The 15,198-nt window shown below is 46.4% G+C and overlaps 1 protein-coding gene across 1 annotated transcript; it reads left to right on the plus strand.

The window, feature by feature from the left end:
• The first annotated feature begins 438 nt into the window (after nucleotides 1-438).
• vopp1 (VOPP1 WW domain binding protein) lies at nucleotides 439-14,823 on the plus strand. Its single transcript, XM_047024064.1, has 5 exons — nucleotides 439-867; nucleotides 6,911-6,969; nucleotides 11,335-11,412; nucleotides 12,088-12,221; nucleotides 14,575-14,823. Exons 1-5 carry the CDS (start codon nucleotides 817-819, stop codon nucleotides 14,739-14,741), a joined length of 489 nt encoding a protein of 162 aa, XP_046880020.1. The 5' UTR covers nucleotides 439-816; the 3' UTR covers nucleotides 14,742-14,823.
• Nucleotides 14,824-15,198: the final 375 nt, after the last annotated feature.

Here is a 15,198-nt window from a genome sequence, read left to right on the forward strand (position 1 = left end):
ACAACAGCGACATTATATTTTGCTTCATGTCTTTTTTGGTTTCTATGCAACATAAAAATAATAGGGTGAACTGCACCTGGTGCTGTCACCTCAAAGATGAAGCAAACCCTGATAATTTGTTCCAAGCTAAAACATCACTATCCCGTTCCAAGTACGATCATCACCAAAGCACACCAATTAAACAGGCCTAAAATAAATAAATAACTCTCCCTTGACACATCCAGGTGCAAGAGAACACAGTAGCATTTAATTTCTTATCTTCAACAGCTGTATAAAAGAATGTATTGGCTTCATGATGTTGGTCTGACAAATAACACTCGGTTATGTCCTGAAAAGCACGTTTGGCAATGGTTTTCCCCGAGGGCACCTTCTCCGAATTGACTTACTGTATCCGGAGACCGGGCTAGCTTTGTCACTGAAAAGGGGCGTGGAATAACCTCGTAGACTACAGTATTCTACAGTAGTCCTTACCTAGGCTAATTCATGCTGTCCAGACGCAGTTTCATTTAGAAATAATAGTGCAGCCTACTTTTCATCTCCACGTTGACATTTCTTATAGCAAGCCATCGACCTCAAAGACCTCAACCGGGCTCGCAGTGAAACGTTCTCACCTCGCTTTCTATCCCGCATTGACAGCGGGGTTACGCAGAGACTCGTCGTGCGCTTTGTGTCTGCGCTGACAACTGTGCCAAGGGAACCACCGTTTCTTCATACCAATCGTTTAGTGTAATGTTATGAAATCAACATAGCGAGAAGGAAGGACTTTTACCTCTTTCTTTTTTTGTAAGCGGAGGTGTGTTTTTTTGGGGCGGAGAAATGAAGAATCAACTCCCTACAATAGTCCTGACATGTTGGGTATTTTTAGAGGTGAGCAGCTCTGCATGTGTCACTATTGTCCCCTGGACTAGAGGCCGATTACCAACAATAAGCAATAACGCTATTTTTTATGTTATTAAGAGGGAAACTGAAAATGCACTCGTCGTTTAGATATGGCGTGCTTATCGTTATTTATTGCGTTAGACGTAATTTAGGGTGTCATCCACGACATGTATTTGCTCTCAAGCTGTTTATCCTTTTCAGAAGACATACAGCTGGCTAGCTTCTGTGATGCAATTATCCTTTGTCTTTTAGTCCAGACTATCTAATGTGATAGCCGTTACTGTAGTTTGCGGTTTGCTGCTTGTCAGCAAGGGGATGTCGAAATTACTTTCACCCTTTGATTTTATGCAGTGGCTGTGGCTGAATTTGTGAGACCACAACTTTAACAGTGCTCGTTTTTCACATAAGTCAGTAATAGCTTATACTCTATTTCAAAAGTCAGGGTTGGATTGGTGCAGTGTTTTACTTGTTTGCTCCCTATGTAGTGTCTTGTGGAACGTTTTTATTGATACATGTTATTGATAAAGCTTAAGAAAGAATACAGTTTAATACAAGATTGTATTGCAGTTTGTTTTCAATCAAATAACACCCTACGCACCCTTCTTTCATGCATAATTGTTTCATACAATAGCAGTAGGTCATTGCCGTGTGGGCTGTTTGCTAGATTTGCAGAGCAATCTTTCGAATTTCGTGGCAGTGAGTCAATAATTGCCTGTTTCAATATGTTTGGCTTCAACACGCAACCTCCTGATGTGTCCACATAGTCCAATCAGTGTTGTGTGCATAGACTTTTGTGATTGTTTGTTGTTTTGATTTACATTAATATACCCCTACCCCTTAATTGAGTTATGCACTATGGCTAAAAGTGTACTCTTTGTGTTCCCCCCTACAGACGCAGAGCCCTCGAGGCTAATTTAAACCTTTTAAGTTATCAAGCCGTTCAGTGGCCTCTCTCTCTCTTTTTCTCTCACTCTGTCCCAGCCACAAACACACACACACAAAACCCTAAAGCCCTACTCTCTCCACCACCTCCTAGCCAGCTCTACGAAGATTAAATATCAGTTCCCAGCTTAATATATACGATTCATAACATCATGTGGGAGCTCCACTGCTTCTGTTGTGTTGAAGAGTACAGTGCTTGAGTTCAGCCACAAGTCAGTGTGGAGATGGGGTCTTAATGCTTCTGCTGTGGCTAGGAGGTCACACACGTAGGCACACACACGTAGGCACCCCCCCCCCCCCCCCCCCCCCGGAGAATACAGCTGAATTGGAATCTGTAATAACTGGGTGTGTTCCTTCCTGCTTGGGCTGCTATTGCTTTCTGGAAGGGATTGAGCTCATTAAGACAGGAAGTGAATTGTCCTGGGGAAGCGTAATTTAACTCACTTCATGTTTACCTTGGATTCGCAATCCTAACTCCTAATAGCAATGGCATACTAGTAATGTGTTGGCACTCGTATTCTCGCTAGATCAAAAATTACAAGAGCAACATATTACACAAATGCCAAGGGTTAATACCTTGTTAGCAAGGTATTAACCATCTTCCCCTTTACCTATTCCATCTCTCTCTTTCTTTCTTTCTCTCTCTCTCTCTCTCTCTCTCTCTCTCTCTCTCTCTCTCTCTCTCTCTCTCTCTCTCTCTCTCGCTCTCGCTCTTACTGAGCATTACAGTAATACTCTCTAGTGTTGAGTATTTGTGTGTTTTTGACCTGGGGCGTACAGTGATTGCACATGAACAGCAGTTTTGTAGGTTAATGGCTTCAAAATGTAATGCAAAACCACAATAAATGGTGATAAAGTAGTGTAACCTTTTTTTTTTGCTGGTTGCCGTAACAACAAAGAGTGGCCCGGCCATGTGGCATGACCTTTATAGGCCACCGTCCGCCCACGCCAGTCAGACAGACTGAGTGCTCTGATCATTCACCCGTGTAATGAAGCCTTGGTCTCCTGGCGACTTACATCCCGGCTGTCTTGACTGCGGTGTAATTACATAGTAAATGCCATTTAGACATGCTGTAAACTAACGTAGGATTGACCATCTTATCAGGCCTGTTTTGATCTAATATCCAATCCGGGCTCTGAAATTGAAAAATAAACACTTTCTCTGAGCGGCTGGTATATGGGGAGGTGATTGGATGAAGCATGACTGATTTTCGATCTGAATATTGTTTTTAACTTGCATAGTGACTCCCAGTGTGAAGTGTGTGAGAGCCTATAACCAGAGGATTCAGACAGTGCTGCTGGCAGGCTGCTGGTCACTCTGTGCCAGGCACCCCTGGCCACGCTGGCCCCCGCCACTGTTTGATCTTGGAAGGTTATGCGAGAACAAAGCAGAACCCAGGTAACAGACAGAAGCCCCCTCACGCCCAAACCTTCATGAAAAGCACTCGCATTTCTTCTTCCTTCTTGTCCCTCGTTCTCTTTGTCGTTTCTAGCACTCTCTCGTACGTTCTCTCCCCCCGCTGTTCAACTTGGAAACCCCAGCCTCCTGGGCTGTTCTGCTCTTTGCTCGTCTAAAGTGGGTCTTCCACCAGCTGTGTGTGTGTGTGTGGGAGGGGGTGGGTGTGGGAGGGGGGGGAGTAGAGGTATAGATGCCCCCCAGGCTTAGCACAGCGATGTGGGGGGGCCGAGTGCAGAGTGCTCTGGAGGGAGAGAGATATAGAGAGGGGGGCGGAAGGAGAGGAGGAGAGACAGAGAGTCTTTTGAGGGATTAGGAGTGACCCACCCCAGAGCCTGGGCTTGGGGCCCCTGTTCTGGTGACGCTCCGGGTAGCCGTCGTGAAAACGATCCTTGTGGGGTTCCTGGCGCTCGCTAATAGAACTGACATCCCTCGGAGGATATCGATCTGCTCGGGTACGGACCCAGGCAGGGAGCAGAGTAGGAGGGCTGGATGGAGAACAGGACTGGGGCTGTGTTTGCCAGTTTGTCCTCGTGGTACCACTGAGAAGGTATACTGCTGCTCCAGAAGACACTGTCAAAAATGAAGTCTTTTTTGGGGGGTTTGACCTCAGACCTAACAGCTGTAATAATAGCCATATGATTATTCACCATATATTAGAGCCTGCTCATACTCAAAGTGGTGAATAACGATCGGGCTGCTGTAATCGGACATCGGAGTAATGATGAACGCTCAATTTTGATTCACGCAGCCGTTTCAGCTCAGCCGTTTAATCTCATGACTAATCCCATCACGGGGCTGTAGGCGTGGGTTCTATCAGACACGTCGGACCGAGTGTGACAGCCAGAGAGGGGTGAGCAACGTGGAGGTGACACTCAGGTGTCCTGCCTGGGCGTGACCTGAAGAACCAGGAGGGAATTCCAGTGACTCATAGTTTAAATCCGATTACATTTGCCCATGCACAATATGACTCATGACAAACAAGTGTCATTTGAAGCGCTGAGGGAGTTTGAATGTGCTAGAACGATGACAGTTTTCTCCCCCCGGAGTCCTTCAGGTAGAAGTGCGTCAGGATTGTGGAGGAGGCCATCACTCGATGGCAACGTTACGATCACCATTGTCCCTGTGGACGACACCAGATTCACAAACCCTGCTTTTTTCGGCACCAAGACCCAATTAGAGACAGGATCATTAAAGCATGCCCAGAAGCCTCTTATCATTATTAGGATCTTATTATTAATAAACACGAGGTAAGGTAGAGGACACCTTCCTGTCAGGGCCTGCAGTGCGTTTCTATCTGGGCCCAGTGGACGTAACAGACGAGGCAGTGCTCGGAGAATCTACATCAGTGTAGAACTGGGAACCATCTCAACCTTTGAGCGAGTCTCCTGGCACAAGGCGAGATGGCTATGTAGTTCCCATGGTACTGTAGCGCCCATCTCCCTGCCAGCTCCGCTCTGCCAGGGCGTCTGGTGGTGAGTTTCCTCTCCACCACCCTGCAGGCTCCAACTCACCGATAAACACGCTGACAAATAGCCTGTTGTTTGGCTGGCATGGATGCTATCATCCTCCCCCAACCTCAACTTTGCCAGCCTTCCCTAAGCTTGGCACCCCGCTGGGCCTCCTCTACCCACCCCCAGAAACCCCCTCCAACTACCCCTGAACCTCTCTCTAATGACCGTGCCATGCACACACACACACCTAACACAAACACACACACACTCATCCTCTTCTACTTGTCCACACGGTGTAGAGCCCGGCATTCTCTGAAGAGGTCAGCCTCATTTTGCTCAGAGCCTCTTTGTACTGCTGCTGGTGTCGTGGCAGAACATGCCCCCCCCCTGTGTTTACAGAGTAGGTGGCGTGACTCAAAGAGTTCCTCCTGACAGGAAGTGTTAATTACACCGCCCCCTCAACCTTTTCTCCTCCCAGCCACTCTCTCGCTCACGCCTCTGATGGTATCGAGAGGAGGAAAAGGTGGAGGTGGAGGTGGAGGAGGGATGAGACGTGTGTGCTGGCTATACTAGCCTCCAGAGAGACAGCCACAGCACTGTCTGCCAGTCAAGTAGAGTTAGGGTGAGGACAGGACAGCACGGCTCAGCACACCAACCTAGCCAAGATCACATCCTCTAAATCACACTCCCCTTCTGCAACAGAACTATTTAAATCACACACAAGCTTATAGTCAATGTCATTACATCAAGCCTTCAATCTGAAGGAGGGATTCATTGTATTTTTTTTTAATAGCCAGAATCTGTAATAGTCTGCAATGATCTTAAACTGTGTGGAAAGGTTGCATAGGGAGACATTCTGTCACTGAATAGTACATTGAAACAGCGCATAGGTAGCCCGCTGAAACGTATTGTCTTAGTTCAAAAAGCATTCCTCTTTGGAAATCTCTCAAATCTCTGTGTATTAGTTTCAAGGAAAAGTATGGGCTGTTGCCTTGTCAAATCACATGACGCACTGGAGGCAACGCATGGCCTTGTGTAGAGTGTTAGTTAAGGGCAGCCCTGTTTGTTTCTGTCTTGTTTTCTCAATCCTTTTCTCTTTCTAACTCCCCTTTCCCTCCCCCCTTCATTGATTCCAGACTTTTCCGCCTTTCTTTTCTCAACCTTTCTTTGTCTCCCATCCTCTTTCACTCATTCAGAACATATCACACTAGAGCCCAGCCACTCCTACGCAGCAAGGCAGATCCATAACCAGATGAGACATCTTTACCTTCTAGAAGTGTCCTAGAACTTAGCTCCAGGGGCGGTAGGGGGAGGGTTCAATCGCCTGGGATGAGGTGTTCCAGAGCCTGTGAGAGAGTGTTCTAGAGCCTTGGCTCCTGGGCTGTAGCAGAAAGTGTTCGAAAAGAGCCAAGCTCCGGGAGATATTGATTATGAAATGACAGGTCTGCCAGGAGCCTGTAATCACAGACGATTGGAGCGTTGTGCAACAGGGTTGCAGACAACCCCATGCTGCTTGGAAACAAGGATGTGTGCGTGTGTTGTTACACTCCTTATCACATAACCTTTCAAATTGTCATCCAATTAGACTGTGAAAACAGCCTTCCAAAAAGGAAGCTTGGAGCATATCCTTCCTTCCAATAAACAGAGCGTATTGTCAGCTTGGAGAGGAAAAACAAGTGTGCTGTGTCCATCTCCACCAGCGTCGATCAAAACGAGGGCTTTGAAGTTGACTGCACTGTATTTAACAACCACGTCCACACCTGACTTTGAAATAAGCCCCAATTTACAGTACAACCCAGCTGTCACAAGCAATCAGCCGGTCAAGTCTGAAAGCTGCCTTCCTCTCCTATCTTCACTTCACCTCTCTCCTCCCTTCACTCCTTTTCTCTCCTCTCTTCAGTGAGTAGCAGGGGAGGGTTGCTTGTTTGAGGCTCATTAGCTAGGCTGGGTTAACAGGATGTTGTGCAGGTCCCCGGAGAAGGAGCCCGTTCTGCAGAGTTCTGCTTCTTCACCTCAAGGGAAAGTGCTACAATGTACCTGGTTGACTTCAGTTGATGTCAAGTTTGTATTGTCTGTGGGCATGGGGGTCTGTGAGTGTGTCTGCGCGTGAGAGAGGGAGGGAGGGAAGAGAAAACAACTCAATCCCAATCGTTAATCTCTTTGACTCTACTTGTTTCAGTTTGTGGATGCCAAGAAATACTGCTGGTATTTCGAGGGAGGATACCCAATCTACTTCATGTGAGTACTACCTGTACAACCACAAAAATTCAATCGCCTGCATGCACACAAAATGAAAGAAAGTCTGACCTTTTCTTTGTGTGGCAAAAATACACATGGACTATTAGTGCAGAATCAATGATGCTGTAGAGCTGACTACAACTACAAGTCCTGACTACAACTACACAACGTAGAATTCAGTCACACAACACACAGCATGCACAACTGCTAGAGGCAATGTTATTCTCCTCTCCTGCTGTCGATCAGGAAGAAAGAAATTCGGCAAGCAGGAACCAATTATAGATAGCGCTGTGTGTGGAGTTTTTCTCTGGGAGTCCATGATGCTGGATAGAGAGGATTTGCATGGCTTTCCCGTTGACACCGTGCCACAATCCTAGTTGAGTCCAGGTTCTCTGGCAAATCAGGAGGGAGGGGTGTGGTCAGGAGCTGGGTGTGGTTGGTGAGATGAGGGGTAAAGGGCTGGGGATTTGGTCGTGATAGGTCTGGGCTCAGGGATGCCGTCCGCAACCCTGCCTCAGATTATCTGCAACCGTTCGGTCAGGACTCAAGGGATGCTGACTGACTCCAAATTGAACGGGTCAGCCCCTGTCAAGGCCCAGCCTAAAGACCTGCCTCTGCTGGCAGGCTTGAGGCACACAAACAGGAAGCTGACTTGTTCGGTTTAAACAGCAAGGGGGCTTCACAGGGGAACACGGACCCAGGAAGAATATGAAAAGAGGATAAGTCTGTGAAGAACCGGCATGATTACATCTCGGGCTGTGGAAACGCTGTTAAGTATGTGTACGCTGAAGGACGCTTGTTTGTGAAGCCGTTCGTGCGGTGACCCAAGGTCTTCCCGAAGAATTTCAGAATGGATCCACAGTTTTTCATGTCTTGAGGCAATGCGTAAAACTGTATTGATGTTATTCAGTCTATCAAATACATAATACATTTTTCAGCCCTATGCAAATTTATAAATATATTATTTATAGTAATAGCATTGCATAGTGCTGCTGAGAATAATGAAACTGCAATCAAGAGTTGACTAAATTAGCACTGAAGTTCAGTTCTTCACTGTGGTGCTGTGTATCTCTTACACAGTCTGGCAACGTGTTTACAGCTGCTGCATGACCTCAGCAGAAAATGTTTTTTTAAGGCAATCCTCTTATTTAGCTCTTAATGATGTCTAATTAGTGATGTTATCTTGCCACTGAGGTTTAAGAGTGCTTTGAAGGCCTGCTGGATTAGTTTGAAACTAATTCTGTGCTTATACTTCTCATTTCATGCTGGAGAGCTGTTGTGAGTTCTTGAGAGCTTACCAACAGCGACACAAACTGACCAAACTGAGCAACTGAGAAACTTTGCTCAGGGATAATTAGGGTGACATGAATTCAGAGCAGAAAGGGAACTTTTTACAGGGTGCCGTGTAAGCAATGAATGCCTGGGTTTTTAGGCTGATCAAAATCAATGGGATCTGCTGCAATTTCGCCTAACAAGCAGCATGTCAGGGTGAAGGCTGATAAGGCCTGCAATGCCTTCATCACAACCTGCCTCATATTGGACCTGCTGTTCAAAATAAAGGGCATATGGATTCTGTCAAGCCCTTTTTTAATGAAAGACAGCAAATTACAGCTTCTCTGCTTAAATGTTAATATTAGTTTCCAATTAGACACTCCTGTTTTCATCATAAACACACATATACAATGATGGACTTTGGTAGCATGCCTGTGTGTGTGTGTGTGTGTGTGTGTGTGTGTGTGTGTGTGTGTGTGTGTGTGTGTGTGGGTGGGTGTGGGTGTGTGTGTGTGTGTGTGTGTGTGTGTGTGTGTGTGGGGGTGTGTGTGTGTGTGTAGGGTTTGTGGGTTTCTAATTTCTCTCAGTAGACCATTTAATATGGCAAACCGTACATTATAGAGTCTGCAGTCCATTATGGAGTCTGCCAACAGATAAATACCAATCAATGAATAAGCCTGTGCAATAAGCAGAGTGGCTGCAGGATTCTGTTGTTGACTATATATTTGCTTGACTTGAGAAAGAGTGGTGTCTTTTCTGCCCAAAAGTTTGCTCTCTAAAGAAGTCAGACAGGGCTGGTTTTCCAAGTTCAAATGCAAAGGTTCTTTATTTGATCATCAGGAATACACACACGGGCTTTCTGCAGTAAAGAGCTTAGCTAAGACATGACAACATTGTTCCTTTTATACATTCCCAAACAGACCCTCCTTTATCATATCATGACATGGGTTTTATTCCTGTTATCTTCCCCAGCTGCCCACGTCAGATTGTCCCATCGTTAAAGTTCACTCTAATTAGTCCTAGCCAACTTAAGTCCGGTTTTAGTCAGTTGCAATCTCTTCCTATCTGGTGTTCACATAATGTCAAATGCCCTGTCTAATGTCATCCATTGGGATAATTACTGAGTAGTTTCCTCGGTCCTTAATCCTAACCTTTGGTTAATGGTCATTTGGCTTTTTGTATGATCTTCTGATCTTGTTGTTCTCTCTGGGACAGTGCGAGTTCACCTGAGGTACTTTCCCAGTTCACGTTAGGTTAACCAACTAGTTTAGTGTTAAGTCCAGTTACATACAGTTCTTGGCCGGCAACAAAAGCTACACCAACTCATCCATTACAGGAACGGAACAAAGCTAACAAATGTCAAGAAATGGCTACATCTTTCCTGATTTATCAAACTAGTTTAGGAATCCAAAAGTTCCGTCTAATTCCTATTATTGGTCTGGGCTGGTTCTCACATATGAATACACTTTGCCATGTCCCTGAAACACCTCTGTTAAATGTTATATCAGTTATTATACTGGATCTCCACCGTTTACTCATCCATATCCCACTGACTCCATTAGGCATTCATACACCCCGCCACTAACATTCAGTCAGCTAGAGGCATGTGGGTTAAATGCATTGACACTGGAGTTTGTACCACCCACACTGTCAGTAGCACAAAGAGATGGGGAAGTCAGGAAGGCAGCCTGGGGGAGGTTAGTGAGTGTGGGGCTCTCTGACAAAGGCGAAGAGAGATTAGTTTTGCTAGAGTGGATCTTATTTGAGTTTGTCTCTAAAACTGGGAGACTGGACGGCAGAGGAGGGGGTTCTCTCAAGTGCTCATTTCCTCTGTTCTCCTCACCTTTTTTCTCATCTGCTCTCTTCTTATCCTCTCTCCTACCTGCTGGTTTCATGCCAGTTCTCCATTTCAGTCCCTGTTACCATGTCAGCAGTCTATCTTTCCTATTATAATCTCATAGAGGGAAAGTGAGCTTGTTAATATTCCATGGTCCATCGATGGTATGTGTTGCAATGAGCTGGAAAACATTGTTCTCATCTTGATCCCTGAATTCTAAGAGCCAGTTGGATAGTGTTAGCTAATTTACTGCATGCGTTTTCTCTGATAAGCATTTTCTCCTAAACCAATCTCTATATCACTATGTTAAGTGATGGGCTCGCATCAGCTGAGCGAAGTGCACAATGCAAAACACAACTGCACACTCATGAGTACTTTGTCGGCCTGCAGCGTGCATTACCAACCGAACCAACCGCGATGCACGTTTCCCTAACAACGTTATCTCATATCCCAGTTGGACGTGATAGGGTTAGAAGGCGCTAGAAGAGGTCAACATCTCTGAATTTAGCCGGGGCCTTGATGCAGCTGCTTGTCGTGTCGTCACGTTCCTTCAGGCACCAGGGGAGAGCCGTCTAGGATGAACAACTGGCGTTAAACTGCGTCGAGTGAGCAAGCGTTTTCTCCGTTTGTTAAGGATTGTGTCGTGCGACTGGATACAAATGAGAAAGTGTTTATTAAAGATGAGCTGGGAATGGGGCTGCTGCACTGTCCCACAGCAAAGACTGAGAATACATTACAAGAACCCCCCGGTTTACACACACATAGCCAATCTCCACGCAAACGTTCACCCAACCCTTTTTTCGGTTAGGATTATACATGGAGAACACTAGATCAATCCTCCATACACAAACGCATAGTACTGACTATCAAAATAGAGATTTAATCCCCATCACATTGACATTGACACAAAATAGAAAAAGCGAGCATTTGGTGCTAGGTTTATTTTCGCTATTGTTAATATGACACAACGATTGTGCATTGAGGAATCTTAAGAGGTCTTATCAAAGAGAAGACATGAAGGTCAGTATTAAGTGTGTGTATTCGTCTGTAAGAGTATTAAGAGGACAGAAGAATTTGAAGAAATATTGAGGAATAAAGAGATTCATCGTTGAGCATTTGGATCGCTACTTAAGAGAGGCTTCAGTAGGCCATGCAGCACCGAACAATTCCCATCGTCACATCTCTGTAAGTGCGTGTTTGTACATTGGTTATATTTCTAAAGGGGAGTACACCTAACCATGGTCTGTTTTTTTCAGATGTCGTTCCTACGAGGACTGCTGTGGCACTCGTTGCTGCGTGAGGGCCCTGTCCATCCAGAGGCTGTGGTACTTCTGGTGAGTAGTCCTGCTTCACACCTGGCTCTGTGGACCACTATCGGACCCTCCCGAGTGCCTCTGCCTGGCACTGTGGACCACTATCGGACCCTCCCTAGTGCCGCTGGGGTGGAGAAAAGCACCTGTTCGGCTCTCTCTTTCATCCATATGGCTATTGCGGAAGTGGCAATTAACCATGAAATTGGTCTCTCACCAATCATTAATCTGTGTTAGCCGCATAACTAGCCATGACAAGCTCTTGAGCGATGAGAGGCCAGGAACACTTAAGGTCCCACTGTTGTTTTTGTTCTCGCTCTGTATCCATGACGTGGGCTGCTGTGGGAAATAGCTTTCCTTTACCATGGAAACGTGTGTGTTTTCACCCCACCGAGCGACGGTGAAGGAGGTGTTTTGATGAGCGGCCTGCATGTTTCCGTGTCTGGGCTGTGGGCTTTGTTGTTTCGCCCCTTTTCTTTCAGCTGTTTCTCAGCCCCAGCTGTGAGGACAATGGTGACACATCTTGATGTCCTTGTCCCTCCACTTACACTAACACACACCTTACCTCCGGGCCTTGTGGAGCCTGGAAGATAGAGATGTAGATGCATTTACTTACTGGTACTGGATGTTGTTTATTGCTTTATGAATTGTGCTAAACTGTCTCTGCCCCCGGCCCCTCTCTGCCACCTCCCCCCAAAGGCTGCTGTTGATGATGGGGGTGCTGTTCTGCTGTGGGGCGGGCTTCTTCATCCGGAGACGCATGTACCCCTCCCCCCTCAGCGAGGACCCTGCCTTCAACGTCTCCTTCACCAGGCAGCCGGTCACCACGCCAGGTGGGCTATCACCATGCCAACTACCTTGTTTTACTTCAGCATGCTACCATATCTCACACAACCCTGTTTTACCTCAGCATGCTACCATACCAAACACTAACCTGTTTTACCTCAGCATGCTACCATACCAAACACGACCCTGTTTTACCTCAGCATGCTACCATACCAAACACTAACCTGTTTTACCTCAGCATGCTACCATACCAAACACTACCCTGTTTAACCTCAGCAAGCTACCCTACCTCACACCTTACCATGCACCCTACCACACCATCCTACCTAACATTACATTCACACACACCTTACCAAACACTACTAAGCTCTATGGCTGAGAAACCCCACGACCCACAACAGTGAGCACATCATATAAATATCTCTATAACCTCTCTCTGCGGAGACGGTCGCCCTGTCCTCCACAGGGCTGCAGAGCGGCAGAGGAGATAATAGACCAGGCACACAGTGTACAGAGGAACACACCTCTATTTCATCAACTGTAATTACACCAGGCTCATGCCAGGTGCATCCGATAATTAAAACGACATCTGATGAGTTCAAACGTTGGATAATCACCAGGCATTCCCAAACACAGAATGCTCTGTTCCCAATCAGACATTACAAGCCCGCTTAAATTAGTGTGTCTTTCTGCATAATTGCATTGTTGTTGGTGGTGTTTTCCTGTGTGCGTAGCCAGAATTTAAATTTTTGGGCCATCCCATTTTACAATGAGGGAGCAACTCAAAGATTTTTCCCGTGTGGCTGTGCCCCTGACGTGAGTTTCTGAGGTTGTTGATGTTGATTATGAAGCAGGGTATTTCCCCCGCTCGCTCTCTCTCTGGCTCTTTCTGTCCCCCCCCGCTCTTTCTCTGCCTCTCGTTCTCCCTCTTCTCTCTCTCTCTCGCTCCCTCTTTCTCCCTCGCTCTCTCTTTCTCTCTTTCTTTCTCTCTCTCTTTCTGGAGGTCTGCCACGAGTCAGCATGAGTCTGCTCCCTGCTGAATAAGCAGAACAGAGGAACATATCTGATGCCAGCAGATCTCCTCTGCTCTTCTTCTCATCCCTCTCCTCCTCCATTCTCCTCTCCTCTTTCCTCCACTCTCTATTCTAAAGAAGCTGGTCAGACGTGACTGTATTACCCAGAGGAATGTCCAGTCCAACATATCTTGAAGTTTGTCTATTTTACCACCATCTCTCCTTCCTTTCTCAGCCGTTCGGTCATAGAGATAAAAGTGGGGAATAGAGTTAAAGAGATAGATTACACTCGGAAGGTGCTTTGTCACAACGATTGAGTGATTCAACGGAGGCATTCTGTCTTGACTGCCAGGGTTGAAGTGAGCCTGGCACAGTATGTCATCCTTTAGTCTTGCAGAGTGGTGAAAAGGGGAGGAGAGAGGGGAGGAAGGAAGGAGAGGAGAGGGGAGGTGGAGTGCAGAGGGGAGAAGAGGAGAGATGAAGGGAGGAGAGATGAAGGGAGGAGAGATGAAGGGAGGAGAGACAGTGCCACGATGCAGCTCTATATTATCTCCCCCCCCCCCCACCCCAGGAGTTTCCTGTGTAAGAGAGAAGGCAAGAGAATGCTTCTATACTATTTTTTGTCAACTCCCCTCTCCACGAACCAAACCTTATGAAATCCTCTATTTTCTTCTTCATGTTTATTTTATAAATGCTGGATCTAGAGAAGGAAGTTAGTTCAAGTTGGGAAAAAGGGTTGAAAAAGGGTTGAAATCTTCTATATAGTAACATAAAATGTTATGGGACTCCATCATCTCTTGTTGTCATGAATACTTTGTCTCTTTTAAAAACCGTTCCCTTCAACATCCTCTGAACTGCCAAACAGCAAAGAGCTGAAAGTAGGGCAGCCAATCACGGTGTACAGAGCATCTTTATCGGTCATGGGCAGAAAGAAAGTGGACCTTTCATTACATCAGTCAGCCATGCGGAAAATGGAGTTCTCCAATAATATTGCATGGATGTTTAATTCTGTTCATGGGTTTGTTGTCTGTTGAGTTCTTACTTACTACTTTGTCTCCCTTTGTCTGCCTCTCCTTTCTCTCTCTCTCTGTCTGTCTGTCTGTCTGTCTCTCTCTCTACTCTCTCTACTCTCTATGTCTCTCTCTCTCTCTCTCTCTCTCTCTCTCTCTCTCTCTCTCTCTCTCTCTCTCTCTCTCTGTCTGTCTGTCTCTCTCTTTGTATTGGGTTTTCTCTCCGTCTCATTATCAGTTTTCTGTCTGAAACTCAACCAACGTTTGTTTATTAGTACTCTTCAGTATGATGCACCTTTATATTTGTTCAGTTAATAAGACGTGTTATTTCCTGTTTTCACTTACTGTGTTTTGTGTCCTCCTTCTCTGTTCTCTAGTTTCCCAGCAACCGAGCATGCTGGGCTACGACCCCCCCGTGACCCCCGCCTTCCCCATCCCACCCGGCCCCGCCCACATGATGACCTCATACCCCCCGCCCCCCACCTACTGCAACCACCCGCCCCCACCCTACGAACAGGTGTTCAACAGTGCCGACAAGAGGTAACCGTAGAAACGACGACAAAGATGGCAGCGTGGCGGAGAGACGGCGGCTGTGGCGGCGTTGTCCACAGCGTGACCTCCACCATCCCTGGATCTGCTTCCTGGTGATGTCATCAGTAAAGGTGGTGTGTGATTGGTTAGAGCTGTCTGTCCATGTGACTTCTAAGGACCTCCATGAGGTCAGAAAACTCAGAGCCCCCAGGCTGCAGCTAGGGACACGTCGCTACCTGTGGACCTGTAACCATGGAGACTGGACTGGACCAGACTAGTCTGGACTGGGATTCCCAGGTCTGTCCTAAGTTGTAGATAGACTGTAGACAGGTTAAATCAACTTTAACCTGTCTACAGGTTAATTGAAACAAAAGGTTTTATGAAAACATTTTGGATTATAAGCTTATTCATCTCTCATCCATCCCTCGCTCTCCAGGTCAGTGTCCTGATGTACAGTCCCTGGTTCAGTC

Source organism: Hypomesus transpacificus, chromosome 8, assembly GCF_021917145.1.
Source record: "Hypomesus transpacificus isolate Combined female chromosome 8, fHypTra1, whole genome shotgun sequence".
Lineage (NCBI taxonomy): Eukaryota > Metazoa > Chordata > Actinopteri > Osmeriformes > Osmeridae > Hypomesus > Hypomesus transpacificus.

Excerpts from the sequence above, each read along its gene's own strand:
- vopp1 (XM_047024064.1), top strand. The coding sequence starts at position 817 with ATGAAGAATCAACTCCCTACAATAGTCCTGACATGTTGGGTATTTTTA. Across the intron at positions 11,413-12,087 it reads CAGAGGCTGTGGTACTTCTG|GCTGCTGTTGATGATGGGGG; the intron begins GTGAGTAGTCCT and ends CTCCCCCCAAAG. Across the intron at positions 12,222-14,574 it reads GCAGCCGGTCACCACGCCAG|TTTCCCAGCAACCGAGCATG; the intron begins GTGGGCTATCAC and ends TCTGTTCTCTAG.